The 17,909-nt window shown below is 40.6% G+C and overlaps 1 protein-coding gene across 1 annotated transcript; it reads left to right on the forward strand.

The window, feature by feature from the left end:
- Window positions 1-7,462: 7,462 nt before the first annotated feature.
- LOC134386948 (thymosin beta-10-like) lies at window positions 7,463-7,873 on the forward strand. Its single transcript, XM_063109093.1, has one exon. It carries the CDS (start codon window positions 7,488-7,490, stop codon window positions 7,620-7,622), a length of 135 nt encoding a protein of 44 aa, XP_062965163.1. The 5' UTR covers window positions 7,463-7,487; the 3' UTR covers window positions 7,623-7,873.
- The last annotated feature ends 10,036 nt before the right edge of the window (window positions 7,874-17,909 follow it).

Consider the following 17,909-nt stretch of genomic DNA (forward strand, 5'->3'; position numbering starts at 1 on the left):
CATGTGTCTATTTCAGGTGTGCTGACTTGCTCCCCCATAAATAGAGTGCACTAATGGGGAATTGAGGATATGCTACCCCAAAATATGGCACTTTGGCACCTGAGAAAACAGCAGAAGTAAGGTCACTCTCACCCTCCCTTCTACTTTCTCCCCTGAAGCAGGTCATATGATCCTCATTTGAGAGGTACCCTTACTACTTCCAGAAGAAAGAAACATCCTTATCTCTGAAGACACAGGGATGCAGAAAAGTATCTGAACAGAGAGGCCTTGCTAAGTTCATTTCCCTTAGGTTATAACCTTTTGTCCTCCAGTCATACCAGGATACTTTAAAAAGTTAGTGGAAAAGTAGAATTAAAAGATAATACAAAGATTTCCATAAACTTTTTGAAGATCCCTAATATTTCTTCCCAATTGTCCACTCTTTATCAATCCTAAGTATAAAAATACACAGGGGCCGAGCCCGTGGCGCACTCGGTAGAGTGCTGCGCTGGGAGCGCGGCGACGCTCCCGCCGCGGGTTCGGATCCTATATAGGAATGACCGGTGCACTCACTGGCTGAGTGCCGGTCACGAAAAAACGACAAAAATAAATAAATAAATAAATAAATAAATAAAATAAAAATAAAAATACACAGGTTTACTTATTTCTTGGGTCTTCATTTCTGAAGGCTCCCACATCATAAAAAACTTGTATTAAATACATCTGTATGTTTTTCTCGTTAATCTGTCTTTTGTTATAGGGGCCTTGGCCGTGAACTTAAGATGGGAAAGAAAGATATTTCTTTTCCTCTATAGCCCTTACCCCAAATACTCCTTGGTCCCCTCCCTTCATTCAGGTCCCTTCTCAGATGCTGTCTAAACAGAGATTTCCTTGACCATCTTCCCTTCACCCCAACTCCTTTTCCTCTGCCTAATTTGGTGACTAAGACTTGATTCCCACCAGATGCATTAACATTTATTTTTGTTGACTTCTTCATCATGTCTCTTTCTGTTAGAATGTAGCTCCAGGAAAGGAGAGATTTTTGTCTGTTTTGTTCATTGCTGTATCCTCAGTTTCTACCACAGTCCTAACATATGGTAGGTACTCAGTAAATATTTGTTGAATGAATAAATATGTTAATGGATGGGTGGGTAGGTATTTCCTTTTGAATAATAATGAGAAAGCTTTCCACATGGCTTCTCCTAACCAACCTGTAGTCCCAGTTTTCCCTATTGGTACAAGCTGTTTTGCCCATATATCCAACCAGCCAGTTCTTATCCCACTTATCTACCTATACTTCCTTTTGTGTCCTGCCCTCTCATCTCCTGCCTTCCTCACCCTTTTCTCTCCTACTCTGCCTTTCTATCTCCTTTCATTGTTTGATTTTTAATTTGTATATAACTCAGTTCCACCCAGGTTTGTAAATAAATTTATTGCAAACATGCCTAGTGGTTATAAATATGGCATACATATAAACAGGTAAGTTCTCAGGTAAATGATAGAACTAGGCTTCAATATTTGTGAATGTTAAGTGGATAGAATCTCTGAATCTTCTATGTCTCCTTCTTTGGCTGTGTCAACTGAATAAAGCATTGACTTGTCACAAATTTTAGATACTTGCTTCATGTCATTGGATTCTCATCTTTGTAAACAAATCTAACCTTGGGAATTATTATCATAATTATAACTATTGTTTATTTTTTAAAATAGGTAATCTCACTGGTTAGCTCATTTGGTTAGCATGTGGTTCTCATAATAGGTCCAGGATTTGATCCAGGCCAGCCACCCAAAAAAAAAAAAAAAAAAAAAGAAGAAGAAGAAGAAGGTGAATATCAACTGCTTTGCCTCCTTGGACACATCTGTCATGTCCTCACTTTTAACATGTCCATATGCTGTGCAGTATTCTTCAACCTCAGAATATATCAAGATTTTAAATCCTGCCCAAGCATCTAGGTGACCTGTTTTCATATATAAAGAATACCCTAAAGGTCACTTTCCAGGACACAGAAGTGTGGAGTGTTCTAACATTAATAACGCAAATGTATTTCAAAGCCCTGTAGCTTCAGGTATAACCTAACTTTTAAAAATTACACATAGAAATGTTAAGCTTGCAAAAGACAGGAAACTTTCCCCAGGCTAAACTCTCTGTTGTAGATAAAGAATTGTAACACTGCAAAATTGCTGGCTCCAAGGGCTGATGTCCTTGGTGCAACTAAACCTAATGACTGTTGCCATGACAATTATCTTACTGTTCTTTTTGTAACCACCTATGTTCCTTTTCTGTAACTTTCTGGCCTGGAGAATAAATACTGAGAGAAGACCCTAGTTCAACGTTAATTTTCTGAGGAGGAATGCCTCTCCCTTGAGGTTTGTGGAAAATTAACCCCTTTGGGGCTTCTCACTGCTCAGAAGAAATGGGCTTTGAGTAATCCTTTGTGTCTCCATCACCCTGGGGGAGAGGTGACACAGAAGCACAAATTTGGGACCAGAATGGGACAATTCTCATAAGCATCCTTGTAAAGTAAAAGCACATAGAAAATGGGGCTACATGAAACTCAGTTTGAATTACTCCTAAAGACAGCTCATAGCTGTAGAACAAACCAATGTGATTAAGGGATTATTTGAGATCACAGCTTGTCTTCTGATGAATGTTCAACCTAATCTACATAGTTGTAGGCACCACTGCATATGCACAATGATGTTTGTTAATCCTGTATATTGTCCTGCTGAACTGCAGCTGGAATTGCCTCAAAAGTGGCAGCAAGGGCGTTCCCACAAGGGAGTCCTCCAAACCTTCCTGAGATGGGTCCAGTTGGGATTCCAAACAAACACTAAGAGTTGGTCAGTTAGCTCACTTGGTTAGAGCATAGTGCTGATAACAGCACCAAGGCCAAGTGTTTGGATCCCCATACTGGCCAGCTACCAAAAAATAAATAAATAATAAGAAACACTTAATATGAGGGTGATCGATCCAAACCATTTTATTAGGGGAACTTCCATACAGAGTGCTGCAGCTTATACTCCCCACGGACAATGAGAGAAAAGAGATATTCTACCTATGTATGTCTGCAGCAAGGGGGTCAGGATATGGAGGATTTAAGGAATTTAACTCAGAGCCAGGCCAGTTTCTGTCAGTATTGTGGGCAGCTATCTAGATATCTTTATCAGTACTTGGGAATGTTCAAGGCCCCAGTTTTATTTCAAGCCTGTTGAAAGAAGCCTGCAGCTGGCTGGGTCACAGAAGAATCAAGGCCTGTAATTTTCAGTCAGGACATGGAAAGAATAAGGTGGGGGGACAGGATCCTACACCCTGGAATATAAATATAGCTAATCAAGATTATCAAAGAATTCAACTAAATTAAATACTTAGAAGTTAGAACAGTTCCTTTGCAACAATGTCAAGTTTGACAACTCACATTGGTGAAAATTGTGTTGGGAAAATAGAATAATTTAATCAGGCCGCCTTGCCTTAGCTCCAGTTAGAGGTGATGCAGTGCATTCTTTGTAAGCAAGTTGTGTGTGGGTGGAGTTAATGTGCATGCACCGTGTTTACTGCCTTGGTCGTCTGCCCCGTGCAACCATGCTCTCAAACCTACAGCTCTAAAGACCTTCTTGCCCATTACCTAGCTCATAGACCTGCATGTCTGGTGACCCAGCCTGGCATGTGAAGGTTCTGTAACTCAGTCTGACAACAGGCTTGAGGGGTCTGTGAGCTCCAGACCTAGTCCTAGCTCGACAGTTGGCATAGTCTGTGACAGGATTCTGAGCAGGTACAGGAGCCGAAAGCCCTTAGAAGAAGGAGGAAATGTGGCTACTTTTGAATATGCTCTGACCTATGGCCACCTTCCTGTTGACTGGGATCTGGTTGCTGCTCATTGTATTTCAAGTCAGCATAGACCAGGCACTATAGCAGAAAACCCCTTGGGAGGAGGAGGAAATGTGGCTGTCCTTGAGCGTGAGGTGACCGGTGGCCACTTTCTGCTGACCAGAACCTGGCTACTGCTAACTATGCTGCAAACTGATCGAGATTTGTGGCAGAAAGCAGAGTTGTTGGAAGCATGGATAAATGATCCTGGAGGATGATGTGCAGCGACTGGCCACTCCTGCTTCTCACACCAGGGAAGACGACAAACCCAGTGGTGAGTTGGGGGAAACTGTGCATCTCCAGGCATGACCTGTTGTGCATCAGAAAATGAAGCATGAGCAGCCTACGGGACTGGATGAACAACTGCTGGGCAATCCACAGGTGACCAAGTTCACCACCTATATCCCATATACCCAGGTTGAACTGGTTGACTTGGGAAGACAGTTCACGTAGAAACATGGGGAGACCCTGGCTGCTTGGCCGTTACAGTTATGGGACCTAGGGGTGGATAGTGTGATATGTTCTGGTGAAGAGATGGAAAAATTAGTCTCCATCACCATGCACCCATCCCTGAGGAAGTGGCCGCAAAATAGCTGCAGGTACACACAAGGACCAGGTAATCACTCCTTAATGGAATGGGTGAGCGCAGCTGCCCAAATCATGTGGGCAAATGCTGGAGAACTGCTCAAGATTGTTAGTAAATGGCAAACATAACGCTGAGTTGGTTCAAATAATTCGAGAGCTGGGGATGCGGCAGTCCATGTTTAATGTGAACACTCGTGTCCCAGACGATGAAAATTTTACAGGCAGCATGAGAGACATAGTGCTGCAGAATGCCCCATCAACATCCTTTGGGTCACTGATGGTCATACTTCCCCATACATTTGTTGTCCTATACATGAGATAACGACCATGATAGCCAGCTTGGGTGAAGAAGAGGATAGGAGACAAACAAAAGGGGTCTGAAAGGTGGCTAAAACCAACCCCCCAAGAAATACTTGTGATTTTATCCCAAAGGGACCAAGCAAGACTAGCCATAAGCAGATGTGGCTTGACTTGCTTGCAGCAGGGGTTGAAAAAAAGAAAATTGACTGGCAGCCAAATGCAGTTCTGTTTGCCTTGTGGCAGCAATTGCACCCTGAACAGCATTTCACTAAATGTCCAGAAACAGGTAGCAAGGTATGCTCAGTGGATTTAAATGATTTTTTGATTGTTCCTGAGGAGGTGGATGAAATGTTCCATTTCAACTAGGGAGCAGGCCAAGGTGGTCATCTTTTGGGGCAGGCGAGGACCAGAGGCCTCATGTTGAATTGGCAATGATGAAGCTGATGTGCTGGCTAAGGTAAGGTGGCTGGAGACAGCTCCAGCAGCTGATATAGCTGGATGGCTACACTGGAGAATGCAGCATGCTGGCTGCAAGACCGGGTGGTCAATGGCTCGCTGAGTGCTGCATTAACCCAAGGAAAAAATGCCCCTGATGGGCAGATGTGCTCCTGATGAGCAGACAGGTGCCCCTGACAGGCAGATAACTTGTGTGAGGGTGCCCCTGACACAGTGGCAGGTGGATCTTGTGGGACCACTGCCAAAGTCAGAGAGTTACTGGTCTTATGTTTTTATGGGCTTGTGGGGCCCCAAACCAGGTAAAATACCTATTCCTGCAACCATCCTTTCTCAGGATGGCAAACTGGTATGTATCTTACCAGAGTGGTGAGAACTTCCCCTATTGATACCAATAACCCTTCGGTCTTTTCACCCATAGTGTTCTGCCTGCAGGCACTGCACCAGAGTCAACTGGGTACATACATATGTTGGTGTGATCATCTACTGAATAGGCACTGAACTTCACATCAGTATGACTACAAGATTCCCATGGAAAATCACACCAATGATGACTACTAACCGGACATGTGCGACTAAAGGACAGAACTATAGGACAAGCCTTAAGCCATATCGAACAGACAATAGGTTGTATAAATAAGCCAGTCATTTATCCTCTCTAAGAGAACATCATGGAAGATTTTTAATGCATAGATTGTACAGTGAGGGACCCTGAAGGGGTGGATTGTGGGGAAAATAGGATAATTTAGTCAGACTCCCTCAGCTCAGGTCTGGCTGGGGGGTCAGCAGCACATTTCTTGTAAACAAGTTGTGCGTGGGTGGAGTTAGTGTGCATGTGCACCCATGTATCTTTCTAGTTAATTGCTTTTGTGTGTTCTGCAGTTTGTGAAGCAGGCTGGTGCAGAGGCTCACATCTAAAGATAGAGCATGTTTACTCTGCTGGCAGCTTCTTGTTTCAGTTTTTCTTTGGACTTTGCCTGTATCAGTTGAGTTTCTGAGTTTCTCCTTTGTACTGCTTAGCTCTTGGATGTGTGTGTGCTGAATAAAGACTGTTCCTACTTCAACCAAGGCTCCAAGGACCTTTTTGCCAGTTACCTAGCTCATAGACCTGCCTGTGAAGGTTTTGTGAATGGGCTTGAAGAGTCTGTGAGCTCCAGACCCTAGCCCTAACTTCACTTCATCTTTGTCAGTATCCGGCCTTGGATGAATAAGGCAAAAAGAAACACAGAAAACCCACTACTGTGTTGTTCCTTTTGTCTCAAGGTCCCTAGCCAGTCTGCCTTCTTTTCACCTTTCAGAGTCTTCTTATGTTTGTTTTATAAATAACAGCCAGGGTTTTCAGTTATATTGCATGGGAAGAATTGGAAAAAGTACAATTACGTCACCTTCCCAGGACCAGAAGTCCAGTAATTAGTTACTTATGCTACATATTTCCCTTTCGACCAGAAGTCCAGTAATTAGTTACTTATGCTACATATTTCCCTTTCGACTTTGATCTGATTGCTCTCTAAGTGCCATAGTAGTTCCTTCAAACATATCTTTTAAGCAAGAGCTATAGAAAAATTGAAGAACATTTATTTATCTCTGTCACCCACTAAAAAAGAAAACTCGTCAGACATTGAATAAAATCTTATTGAAGTATTGAGTAATTTGGACAGGTTTGTTATTTATGTACTATCCATTCTATTTAATAGCAATGTCTTATGTTGTAAGTGTGAAAAACAACTTTTTAGAAAGAATTTGGTCAACTGACAAAATAAGCATACCTTTGACCTAAAAATTCCAGCATAGAAATTTATGCCTAGGAGATTAAAGCAACAGAGAGAAATGTTGAGCACAAGGATATCTGTAGTGTGTTAGAAATCTTGATTCTCCTTTGATCTTAGAATAGAATTTTTAGGTAATGCATGAATGAGCCAAAAGGCTCTTGAGTAGGGGACAATAGTCCACAGATAAGTTTGGCAAAAGCCATCTAATCAATTCTAATCACCATTTAGGGATTGGATTGTATACTTTGACTGTTTTAGGTTGCTGGTTTGATTCTGGCTTGAATGACTATTGACTATTTCACCTACTGATTGTTCTTAAGATATGTTAAGGAACTACTTGAATGCGGTTTAAATATGCTAAAGAAATCACTGTAGGAAGTAGGTGGAAAACAAAATGTTTACTAAGGGCAAGCTGTCTGTTGGTGGATTGACTTAGCTTTTTACAAATTGCATTCTGGGTCTCTTGCTGCAGCGACGCGAGTGGGAGCACCTGGATCCCTGGCTCGGAGCGAAACGCCTCAGATTGTTTGAAGAAAATGGCAGACAAGCCGGACATGGGGGAAATCGCCAGCTTCGATAAGGCCAAGCTGAAGAAAACGGAGACGCAGGAGAAGAACACCCTGCCGACCAAAGAGACCACTGAGCAGGAGAAGCGGAGTGAAATCTCTTAAGAGCCAGGAAGATGCCCCACCCCCGCCATCTCCGAGCCCCCAGTCGTGGTGTGGAGGAAGAGCCACCTGCAAGACAGACACGAGCCCCAAGCTGCACTGTGAACCCGGGCACTCCGCGCCGATGCCACCGGCCCGAGGGTCTCTGAGGGGACCCCCAATCGAACTGCCAAATTCTCCGGTTTGCCCTGGGATATTATAGGAAATTATTTGTATGATTAATGAAAATAAAACACACCTCGTGGCATGGCAAAAAAAAAAAAAAAATTGCATTCTGGAATCACATTATTGATTTTACTGCTATTACTAGTTTTATTTGCTTAAAACTATACTTAGCTATAATTCCCTTTTGTAGTACTGCCTGTTTTTATGTCCTTCTTTGATGATTGAATCAACTGATTTTTCTTGTGAAACTTCCTTGTCTTGTCAATAAAAAGAAAGGCTGATTTTGGATTGGGGGCTGCTGCTCCCCTGATGGGCGCAGTCCCTCCAGGCCTCGTTGATGGTACTTTGAGTGAATTCTTTCTTTCTCTTTTTTTCATCTCAGTTACACAGAGGGAAGTGTAACAGATATCTTTGGTAATAATAATAATAATAATAATAATAATAATAATAATAATAATAATAATAATAATAATAATAAAAAATAAAGTTCTTCCATAGAATTTGAAAATTTAACATATATTCCTGCAATAACATGGAACAATTAAAATGTTGACATAAACCAGGAAAATATCTATATTGTTTAGCGGAAAAGTAGGTTGTTGTCTTTATTTGATATATATATAATACATATGTATAAAATACATATATATGTATACACATAGTGATTTGTAAAAGGATATTGGGCAATACACTAATATTAGATTTTTTCCAGTGTCGTAGTGGGTCTTTTACTTTTTCCATTTTAAAAGTTTAATTTTTTTTATTGAAATGTACTGATTATACATATTTGTGGGGTATAGAGTTGAATATCAATACATTTATACGATGTATGATGATCAAATCAGGGTAATTCATATATTCATCATTACAAAATAATCAGTTCTTTTTGATAAGGACATCTGATCTCCTCTCTTCTAGCTATTTCATGATGTGCAATAAATTATAGTTATTTATAGATGTCTAGCGCAACTGTACACCCCTAGAACTTATTTTTCCTATCTAGCTGTTATGTGTCCATTAACCAACCTCTCATTATACCCCCCTCCAACTTTCCCACTTCTAGTAACCATAGTTTGCTCCCTCCTTTCTGAAAGTTCAACTTATTATTTTCTTTCTTCCTTTTTTCTTCTCCCTCCCTCCCTCCTTTCTTCTCTCTCTTTTCTTTTATTTCCTTTTCCTTCCTTGTTTCCTCCCTCTCTCCCTCCATCCTTCCTTCCTTCCTCTTTCTCCCACATGAGTGAGAACATGTGGTATTTCTTTCTGTGCCTAGCTTATTTCACTTGACACAATTTTCTTCAAGATCATCCATGTTGCTGTGAGTGGCAGAATTTCATTCTTTTATAAGGCTGAGTAGTATTCCATTGTGCACATACACATATTTTCTTTATCCAATCATCCAGGGAAGAACATTTAGGTTGGTTCCATATCTTGGCTATTGTAGATAGAGCTGCAATGAACACAGGAGTGCAGGTATCCCTTCAACATGATGATTTCCATTCCTGTGGTTATGTACCCAGTAGTGGGATTGCTGGATTGTATGGCAGTTCTATCTGTAGTTTGAGAAACCTTCATATTGTTCTCCATAATGGCTGTACTAATTTACAATCCCACCAACAGTGTATAAAAAACTTCTTTCTCTGTATACTCAGCAGTATTTATTATTTTCTATCTTTTTGACAATAGCCATTCTAATTGGGGTAAGATGATATCTCAATGTAGTTTTGATTTGCATTTCTCTGATGATTAGTGATGCTGAACATTTCTCATATACTTGTTGGCCATTTATATGTCTTCTTTTGAGAAATGTCTATTCAGCTCCTTTGCCCATTTTTTGATCAGATTTTATTATTAATAGTAAGTTGTTTGAGTTCCTTGTATATTCTGGATATTAATCTCTTGTCAGATGCATAGTTTGCAAATATTTTCTCCCATTCTGTGGTTTGTCTTTCCACTCTGTTTATTGTTTCCTTTGCTGGGCAGAAGCTTTTTAGTTTGATATAGTTCCATTTGTTTATTTTTCTTTTATTGCTTTTGCTTTTGGGGTCTTACTCATAAAGTCTTTGCCCAGTCATACTTCCTGATGTTTTTCTCTTAGGTTTTCTTCTAGGAGTTTTATATTTGTAGGTCTTATATTTAAGTCTTTAATCCATTTTGAGTTGATTTTGGTATATGGTGAGAGATAGGGGTCTAGCTTCATTCTTCCACACATGGATATCCAGTTCTACCAACACCATTTACTGAAGAGGCTCTCGTTTCCCCAATGTATGTTCTTGGTGCCTTTGTTGAAATCATTTGGCTATAAACATATGGATTAATTTCTGAGTTCTGAATTCTGTTCCATTGGTCCGTGTGTCTGTTTTTAATGCCAATACCATGCTGTTTGGTTTATTATAGCTTTGTAGTATAATTTGAAGTCAGGTAGCATTATGCCTCCAGCCTTATTAATTAATTAATTAATTAATTTATTTATTTGCTCAGGGTTGCTCTGGCTATTTGAGGTCTTTTGTTTTTCCATATGGATGTTAGGATTGTTTTTTCTATTCCTTTGAGGAATGTCATTGTTATTTTTCATGGGGATTGTGTTAAGTCTGTAGATTGCTTTGGGTAGTTTGGACATTTTGACAATATTAATTGTTCCAGTCCATAAACATGGAATGTCTTTTCATCTTTTTGTGTCCTTTGTAATTTCTTTCATCAGTGTTTTGTATTTTTCATTGTAGAGATGTTTCACCTCCTTGGTTAAATTTATTCTTAGGTATTTTATTTTTTGGTAGCTATTATAAATGAGCTTGCTTTCTCAATGTCTTTTTCTGCTAGCTTGTTGTTGGTGTAGAGACACACTACTGACTAATGTATATTGATTTTGCACCCTGAAACTTTATTGACTTTGTTTATCAGCTCTAAGAGTTTTTTGGTAGTCTTTAGATTTTTTCTTTTTACTTTTCTTTTTTTCTTCTTTTTTTTTTTTCCAGCTGGCTAGTACAGGATCTGAACCTGTGACCTTGGGGTTAGTTTTTTAATGTATAAGATCATGTCATCTGCAAACAGGAACAATTTGACTTCATTTTTTCTAATTTGCATTCCTTTTATTTCTTTCTCTTGCCTGATTGCTCTGGCTAGAACTTTCAATGCCCGTTTTAAAGAAAAGCCTTTCAATTCTTCTTCAAGATGGCAGCGGCTACGGCGGATGGCGTGGAGTAGCTGAGGTGGAAGAGGCGGCCACTGGGCCTTAGGCAGCTGGGAAACTTGTGGACCTTCCTCTTGCCATCTCTTAAAGGAGGACCGCTGCTGGTGGCCGGTCATGGGGGCTGACCGCCACTTTGCCCTTGGCAGGAGAGGCTGCCTAGTTTACAGGCAACAGCTTTGAAGTATGGAGCAGGAAAAGAACTGTTTCTTAGCTGCAAAAGCGAGTCTCTAAACAGGGAACACGGCGCCAGTGCAGCCAGGATCCTGGAGGCCGTGGCCACGCTGAAGGTGGCCAGCTGCCCTATTCAGGATTCGACGTTTCAGGCCGGCATAAAAGAAGATTCCTGGGAGCGCCTGAGCCGCGCAGTGGGACCGACTGAGCAGCCCGAGGTGGCAGCGGCCAAGAACGGGGATGGCGACAAAGCAGAGGCAGAGAGGGAGCCACCCAACCCGGACAGCCCTGTGAGTGACCCCCGACCTGGCGCTGCTTGGGGGACAGACGCCCGCCCGGCTTCCGCCTGCGTCACCGGGCCACTCACCACCCCCGGGGCTGCCTCCATTTTCTCAGGTGGTGGCAGCTCCGGCCTGGCTCAGCCAAGCCTGTCCTCCTCACCCGGCTCAGCTCCTCACTGAGCCTTCCCACTTGCTTGCCCCGGCATGGGGCTTCCTGGGGCCTGCAGGCTGGCCTCCCCTCCCACGCCCTCCACGGTTCTCTGGTGGGGCTGGTGGCATGGGGCATCCCTGGCCAGTGTCAGGAGGGCAAGGAAGTAGGGGCTGGGCTAACTGTCACTCCACTGCACCCTAGGCTCCAGCCCCCGGTAAACTTCCTGTTACTGGGAGGCAGATACCATCTCTGCGGCCACCAGTTCGGAAAAACACCTAACCAATTCCTGGTTAGGAATAGTGTGGTTGGAGAGTTCCCAAGTCCACTTGAACCTGCTGGAGAGCTGACTGCGGGTGGGCACTGGACTCAGTCTGCGCCGGGGGGATACAAAGGTGAGCCATTTGCTGCGGGCTCCTCCCCCGAAGAGCTCACGCTCTGGTGTGGGAGATAAGACAAGTATACAAATAACCGCGACACCAGGAGGAAGGTGATAAGTCCCAAGAAAGATCTACACAGTGCTACAAAGGCACCCAGAGCTACCGGTCATCTGCGCCTAGCAGAAACCTGGTAGACTTCCTGGGAGAGGCAGTTCCGAGCAGGGTCTTGAAGGCCCAGCTGATAGATGAGGGTTGCAGAAGACACGTCCCAGCCCAGCCCAGTGCACACAGAGTGGGCAGACGTCCGGCTAGGGAGGCAGAGACTCAACAGAAACCACACACCCTGTGGGGTCGCCACTGCATGATCCAACAGCCCGGGCCAGAGCGCAAGGAACAGGGAGAAGTCCTGAATGGGAATTGAAAGCTCAGCAGAGATCACACACCCTGCGGTACCGCCCCATGATCCAGCAGCCCAGCAGACTCCAAGCTGACCAGAGAGGTGGCTCCTCAGAGAGGCCCAAGACCCGAGGCAACCATACACACAAGGCACTAGAGGCCAACTGAGCAGTCACGGAGGTAGCCATACCAAATTCGCAACCACAGCAACATCTTAGTTAGTCAATAGTCTCAAACTGATGGACTGTGAAACCCCCTGCCACAATGAATAAACATAAAAAAAAAAGATACCAGAAATACAAAAATCAAGAAAGTACACCACCAAAAGTTAATAAATCTCAAACCCTAGATCCTATAGAACAAGAAGCCCTTGAAATGACTGACAAGGAATTTTGAGTGATAATTCTAAGGAAACTGAATGAGATACAAGAAAACTCAGCTAGACATCATGATGAAATGAGGAAAAGTATACAGGGCCTGAAAGAGGAAATGTACAAGGAAATCAATGTCCTGAAAGAAAATGTAGCAGAACTTGCCGAACTGAAGAAGTTATTCAGCGAAACAAAAAACACAACGGAGAGTTTAACCAGCAGGCTTGTCGAAGCTGAAGAGAGAACCTCTGAACTTGAAGATGGGCTGTTTGAAATAACACAAGCAGACAAAAAGAAAGAAAAAAGAATCAAAGACATTGAAGAAAATCTGAGAGAGATATCAGACAACCTTAAGTGCTCAAATATCCGAGTCATGGGTATTCCAGAAGGGGAGGAAAATGGAGATTGCATTGAAAACATATTCAACAAAATAGTGGCAGAAAACTTCCCAGGTATAGGAAAAATCACAGATCTTCAGATCCAGGAAGCTCAACGATCTCCAAATATATTCAACCCAAAAAGGCCTTCTCCAAGACATGTTATAGTCAAATTGGCAAAACTCAGAGACAAAGAGAGAATCTTAAAAGCTGCAAGAGAGAAGTGTCAAATCACCTATAAGGGAGCCCCAATCAGGCTAACATCAGACTTTTCATCACAAACCCTAAAATCCAGAAAGGAATGGGATGATATATTCAAAATACTAAAAGACAAAGATTGCCAGCCGAGAATACTCTACCCTGCAAGGCTATCCTTCCGAAATGAAGGGCAAATAGTATGTTTCTCAGACAAACAAAAACTGCGGGAGTTCACTACCACACGACCACCCTTACAAGAAATCCTCAAGGGAGTACTGGGTTTGGTTCCTGAAAAATAACTACCACTGTCATAAAAATCCAAGAAAAATCAAAAAACACTCGTATAATAAAAATGGCATTCATGAAGAGAAAACAAACAAACAAAAAGGCTATCTACAACCTAAGGAACCAACAAACACAGAAACCAAACAGTAAATCAGAAAGCAAGGAACAAAAGACACCTAAGACAACCAAACAACAATCAATAAAATGCTAGGAATAAATAAACACCTTTGAATAACAACTCTTAATGTAAAAGGCTTAAATTCCTCAATCAAAAGACACAGACTGGCTGACTAGATCAAAAAGCAGGACCCAACTATATGCTGCCTTCAAGAGACCCACCTCACCCATAAAGATTCACATAAACTAAGAGTGAAAGGATGGAAAAAGATTTACCATGCAAACAGAAAAGAAAAACGAGCTGGAGTAGCTATTCTTACATCTGACAAAATAGACTTTAAACTAAAAACCATAAAAAGAGACAATGAGGGACACTACTTAATGATAAAAGGACTGATCCATCAAGAAGACATAACAATCATAAATATGTATGCACTCAATGTTGGAGCAGCCAGATTTATAAAACAAACTCTATTAGACCTAAAGAAGGAAATAGAAACTAATACCATAATAGCAGGGGACCTGAACACCCCACTGTCAATATTAAACAGATCATCTAGGCAAAGAATCAGTAGAGAAACACAAGATCTAAACAATACTCTAGACCAATTGGACTTGGCAGATATCTACAGAACATTCCATCCAACAACCTCAGAATATTCATTCTTCTCATCAGTACATGGATCATTCTCCAGGATAGATCACATATTAGGTCACAAATCAAGTCTCAATAAATTCAAAAAAATTGGAATAATCCCATGTATTTTCTCAGACTACAGTGGATTGAAACTAGAAATTAACAACAAACGAAACTCTGGAAACTATACAAACACATGGAAATTAAACAGCATTCTACTTAATGACATATGGGTCCAAGAAGAAATCAAGCAGGAAATCAAAAAATTTATTGAAACTAATGAAAATAATGATACATCATACCAAAACCTGTGGGATACTGCAAAAGCAGTATTAAGGGGGAAATTTATTGCATTAAATGCACACCTCAGAAGAATGGAAAGATGGCAAGTGAACAAGCTAACACTTCACCTTAAAGAACTAGAAAAACAAGAACAATCCAAACCTAAAGTTAGCAGATGGAAAGAAATCATTAAGATCAGAGCAGAACTGAATGAAATTGAAACCCAAAAAACAATACAAAAGATCAATGAATCAAAAAGTTGGTTTTTTTAAAAGATAAATAAAATTGACAAACCATTATCATGGCTAACAAAAAAAAAAGAAGAGAGAAGACTCAAATAACCAAAATTAGAAATGAAAAAGGCAATATTACAACTGATTCATCTGAAATACAAGGAATCATTCGAGACTACTATAAACAACTATACGCCAACAAATTTGAAAATCTGGAGGAAATGGATAAATTTCTGGACACACACAAGCTCCCAAAACCGAACCATGAAGATGTAGAAAATTTGAACAGACAAATAACAATAAAGGAGATTGAAGCTGTTATCAGAAGGCTCCCAACAAAGAAAAGCCCAGGACCAGATGGATTCACAGCAGAATTTTACCAAACATTCAAACAGGAATTGACACCGATTCTTTACAAACTATTCCAAAAGATTGAAACAGATGCAAATCTCCCAAACTCATTCTATGAAGCAAACATCATCCTGATACCAAAACCAGGTAAAGATATAACCAAAAAAGAAAACTACAGGTCGATAGCCTTGATGAATATAGATGCAAAAATCCTCACTAAAATACTAGCAAACAGAATACAGCAACACATACGTAAAATTATTCACCTCTCACCGTATACTAAAATCAACTCAAAATGGATTAAGGATTTAAATATACACCCTGAAACAATAAAACTTCTTTAAGAAAACATAGGAGAAACACTTTAGGAAATAGGACTGGACACAGACTTCATAAATATGACCCCAAAAGCATGGGCATCCAAAGGAAAAATAAACAAATGGGATTATATCAAACTAAAAAGCTTCTGCACAGCAAAATAAACAATTAACAGAGTTAAAAGACAACCAACAGAGTGGGAGAAAATATTTGCAAAATATACAGCTGACAAAGGATTAATATCCAGAGTATATAAGGAACTCAAACAACTTTACAAGAAAAAAACAAGCAACCCAATTAAAAAATGGGCAAAAGAGCTAAGTAGGCATTTCTCTAAGGAAGATATACAAATGGCCAACAGACATATGAAAAAATGCTCAACATCACTCAGCATCTGGGAAATGCAAATCAAAACCACACTGAGATACCATCTAACCCCAGTTAGGATGGCTAAAATCCAAAAGACTCTGAACGATAAATGCTGGCGAGGTTGTGGAGAAAAAGGAACTCTCATACATTGTTGGTGGGACTGCAAAATGGTGCAGCCTCTATGGAAAATGGTATGGAGATTCCTCAAACAACTGCAGATAGATCTACCGTACGACTCAGCTATCCCTTCTCTGGGAATATACCCAGAGAAATGGAAATCATCAAGTGGAAGGTATACCTCTTCCCCAATGTTCATCGCAGCACTCTTTACAATAGCCAAGAGTTGGAACCAGCCCAAATGTCCATCATCAGATGAGTGGATACGGAAAATGTGGTACATCTACACAATGGAATACTACTCAGCTATAAAAACGAATGAAATACTGCCATTTGCAACAACATGGATGGACCTCGAGAGAATTATATTAAGTGAAACGAGTCAGGCACAGAAAGAGAAATACCACATGTTCTCACTTATTGGTGGGAGATAAAAATTAATATATAAATTCACACATACACACACACACACAAAAAAAAAACTGGGGGGTGTCAGAAGAAGATATAACAACCACAATTAATTGAAGTTGATACGACAAGCAAACAGAGGGGACATCGGTGGGCGGGGAGGGAGGAGGGATGGAGGTTTTGGTGATGGGCAACAATAATCAGCCTCAATGTATATCGACAAAATAAAATTAAAAAAAAAAAAAAAGGAAATCACTATTTGTTAGTCATCATGGTAATAATTGGTCAGGCAAGGATCAGGTAGGAAATTTAAAACTATTAGGTGAATGTTAGATGAGGAACAGGATATTACATAGTCCAAAATGTCTCTCCAGATATTACAAAGAGAAGTACAGCAAGTTTACAGTGGAGAAACTAGTGATTATCACCTTAACTAAGAGATCAAAGGTAACATTACCAACAATAGAGCAAACCAACAGTTTAGGCCTCCTGATATGATGAACTGAGAAGAACATGATGTAGCTTCTGTGCTATTATTTTCCCAAAATATAAAACCTAAATCTAATCATGAGAAACATCAGATAAAGTCAAACTGAAAGTCTTCTGTTTCAAAAATATTCAAATGTAGGGAGCAATATTGACCAAAAGCCTTGGTCCTGTGATCTAAAATAAAATTCATCACTACATTGCACAGAGGCTAATCTTCCCATGGTTGCTCTCAACCATAGTAGCAAGAATCATAAGACGGGTCCGTTTATGGGGACAAGGACTCTTACATCCAATTACTTTTTTCCTCAGTGATCTCCTGTTGGTTTTGGTGAGCTTTTTGTAGAATACAAGGCTATATAGTTATTCCACCAATGTTCCTACTAAATCTCCTTTACTCTGGATTAAATGTGCATCATGGTCTGATGGTTCTCCTAGCTTCCCTGACTCCCTGCATTTTCCCTAATAATATTCTTGTTCATTAAAGTCTGTCTTAGTGTCCTGTTGTCCATTTCAGGGAGGACCAGGACAAACACAACACCCTAGAAATACCTCTGATTCCCCATTCTAGTCACAACCCTTTTCCTATGGTAGGCAGTAACTTGTAGCTTCATAGTCATTTTGTCTGTTGTACTTTACAGAAATGGACTCATAGAATATTGAGTATTTTGTGTTAGACTTTATTTCTTCAACATTATATTTATGAAATTACATCATATATTTGGGTGTGGATGAATTTTATTCACTCACATTGGTGGATATCATTGCAGTAAACAATCTATTTTATTATTGATGGGCACTGGGTAGTTTCCAGATCTTGGCTCTTAAAAAGCAGTGCTAGTATGAACAAACTAAAACATATCTTTGGCAGAATGTATGGATACATTAATTTGAAGAAAGTGTTTATGGACAGAATCAAAGAGCTATGGGATATTAATAAATATCTTTAGTTTTAGATACTTTCAGTAAGTATTTTGAAGTGGGCATACCAATTTCTACTCCCAGAAGCAGTA

Source organism: Cynocephalus volans, chromosome 10 (genome assembly GCF_027409185.1).
Source record: "Cynocephalus volans isolate mCynVol1 chromosome 10, mCynVol1.pri, whole genome shotgun sequence".
In the NCBI taxonomy this organism is placed as follows: Eukaryota; Metazoa; Chordata; class Mammalia; order Dermoptera; family Cynocephalidae; genus Cynocephalus; species Cynocephalus volans.

Coding starts and splice junctions, on each gene's coding strand:
- LOC134386948 (XM_063109093.1), top strand. CDS start 7,488: ATGGCAGACAAGCCGGACATGGGGGAAATCGCCAGCTTCGATAAGGCC.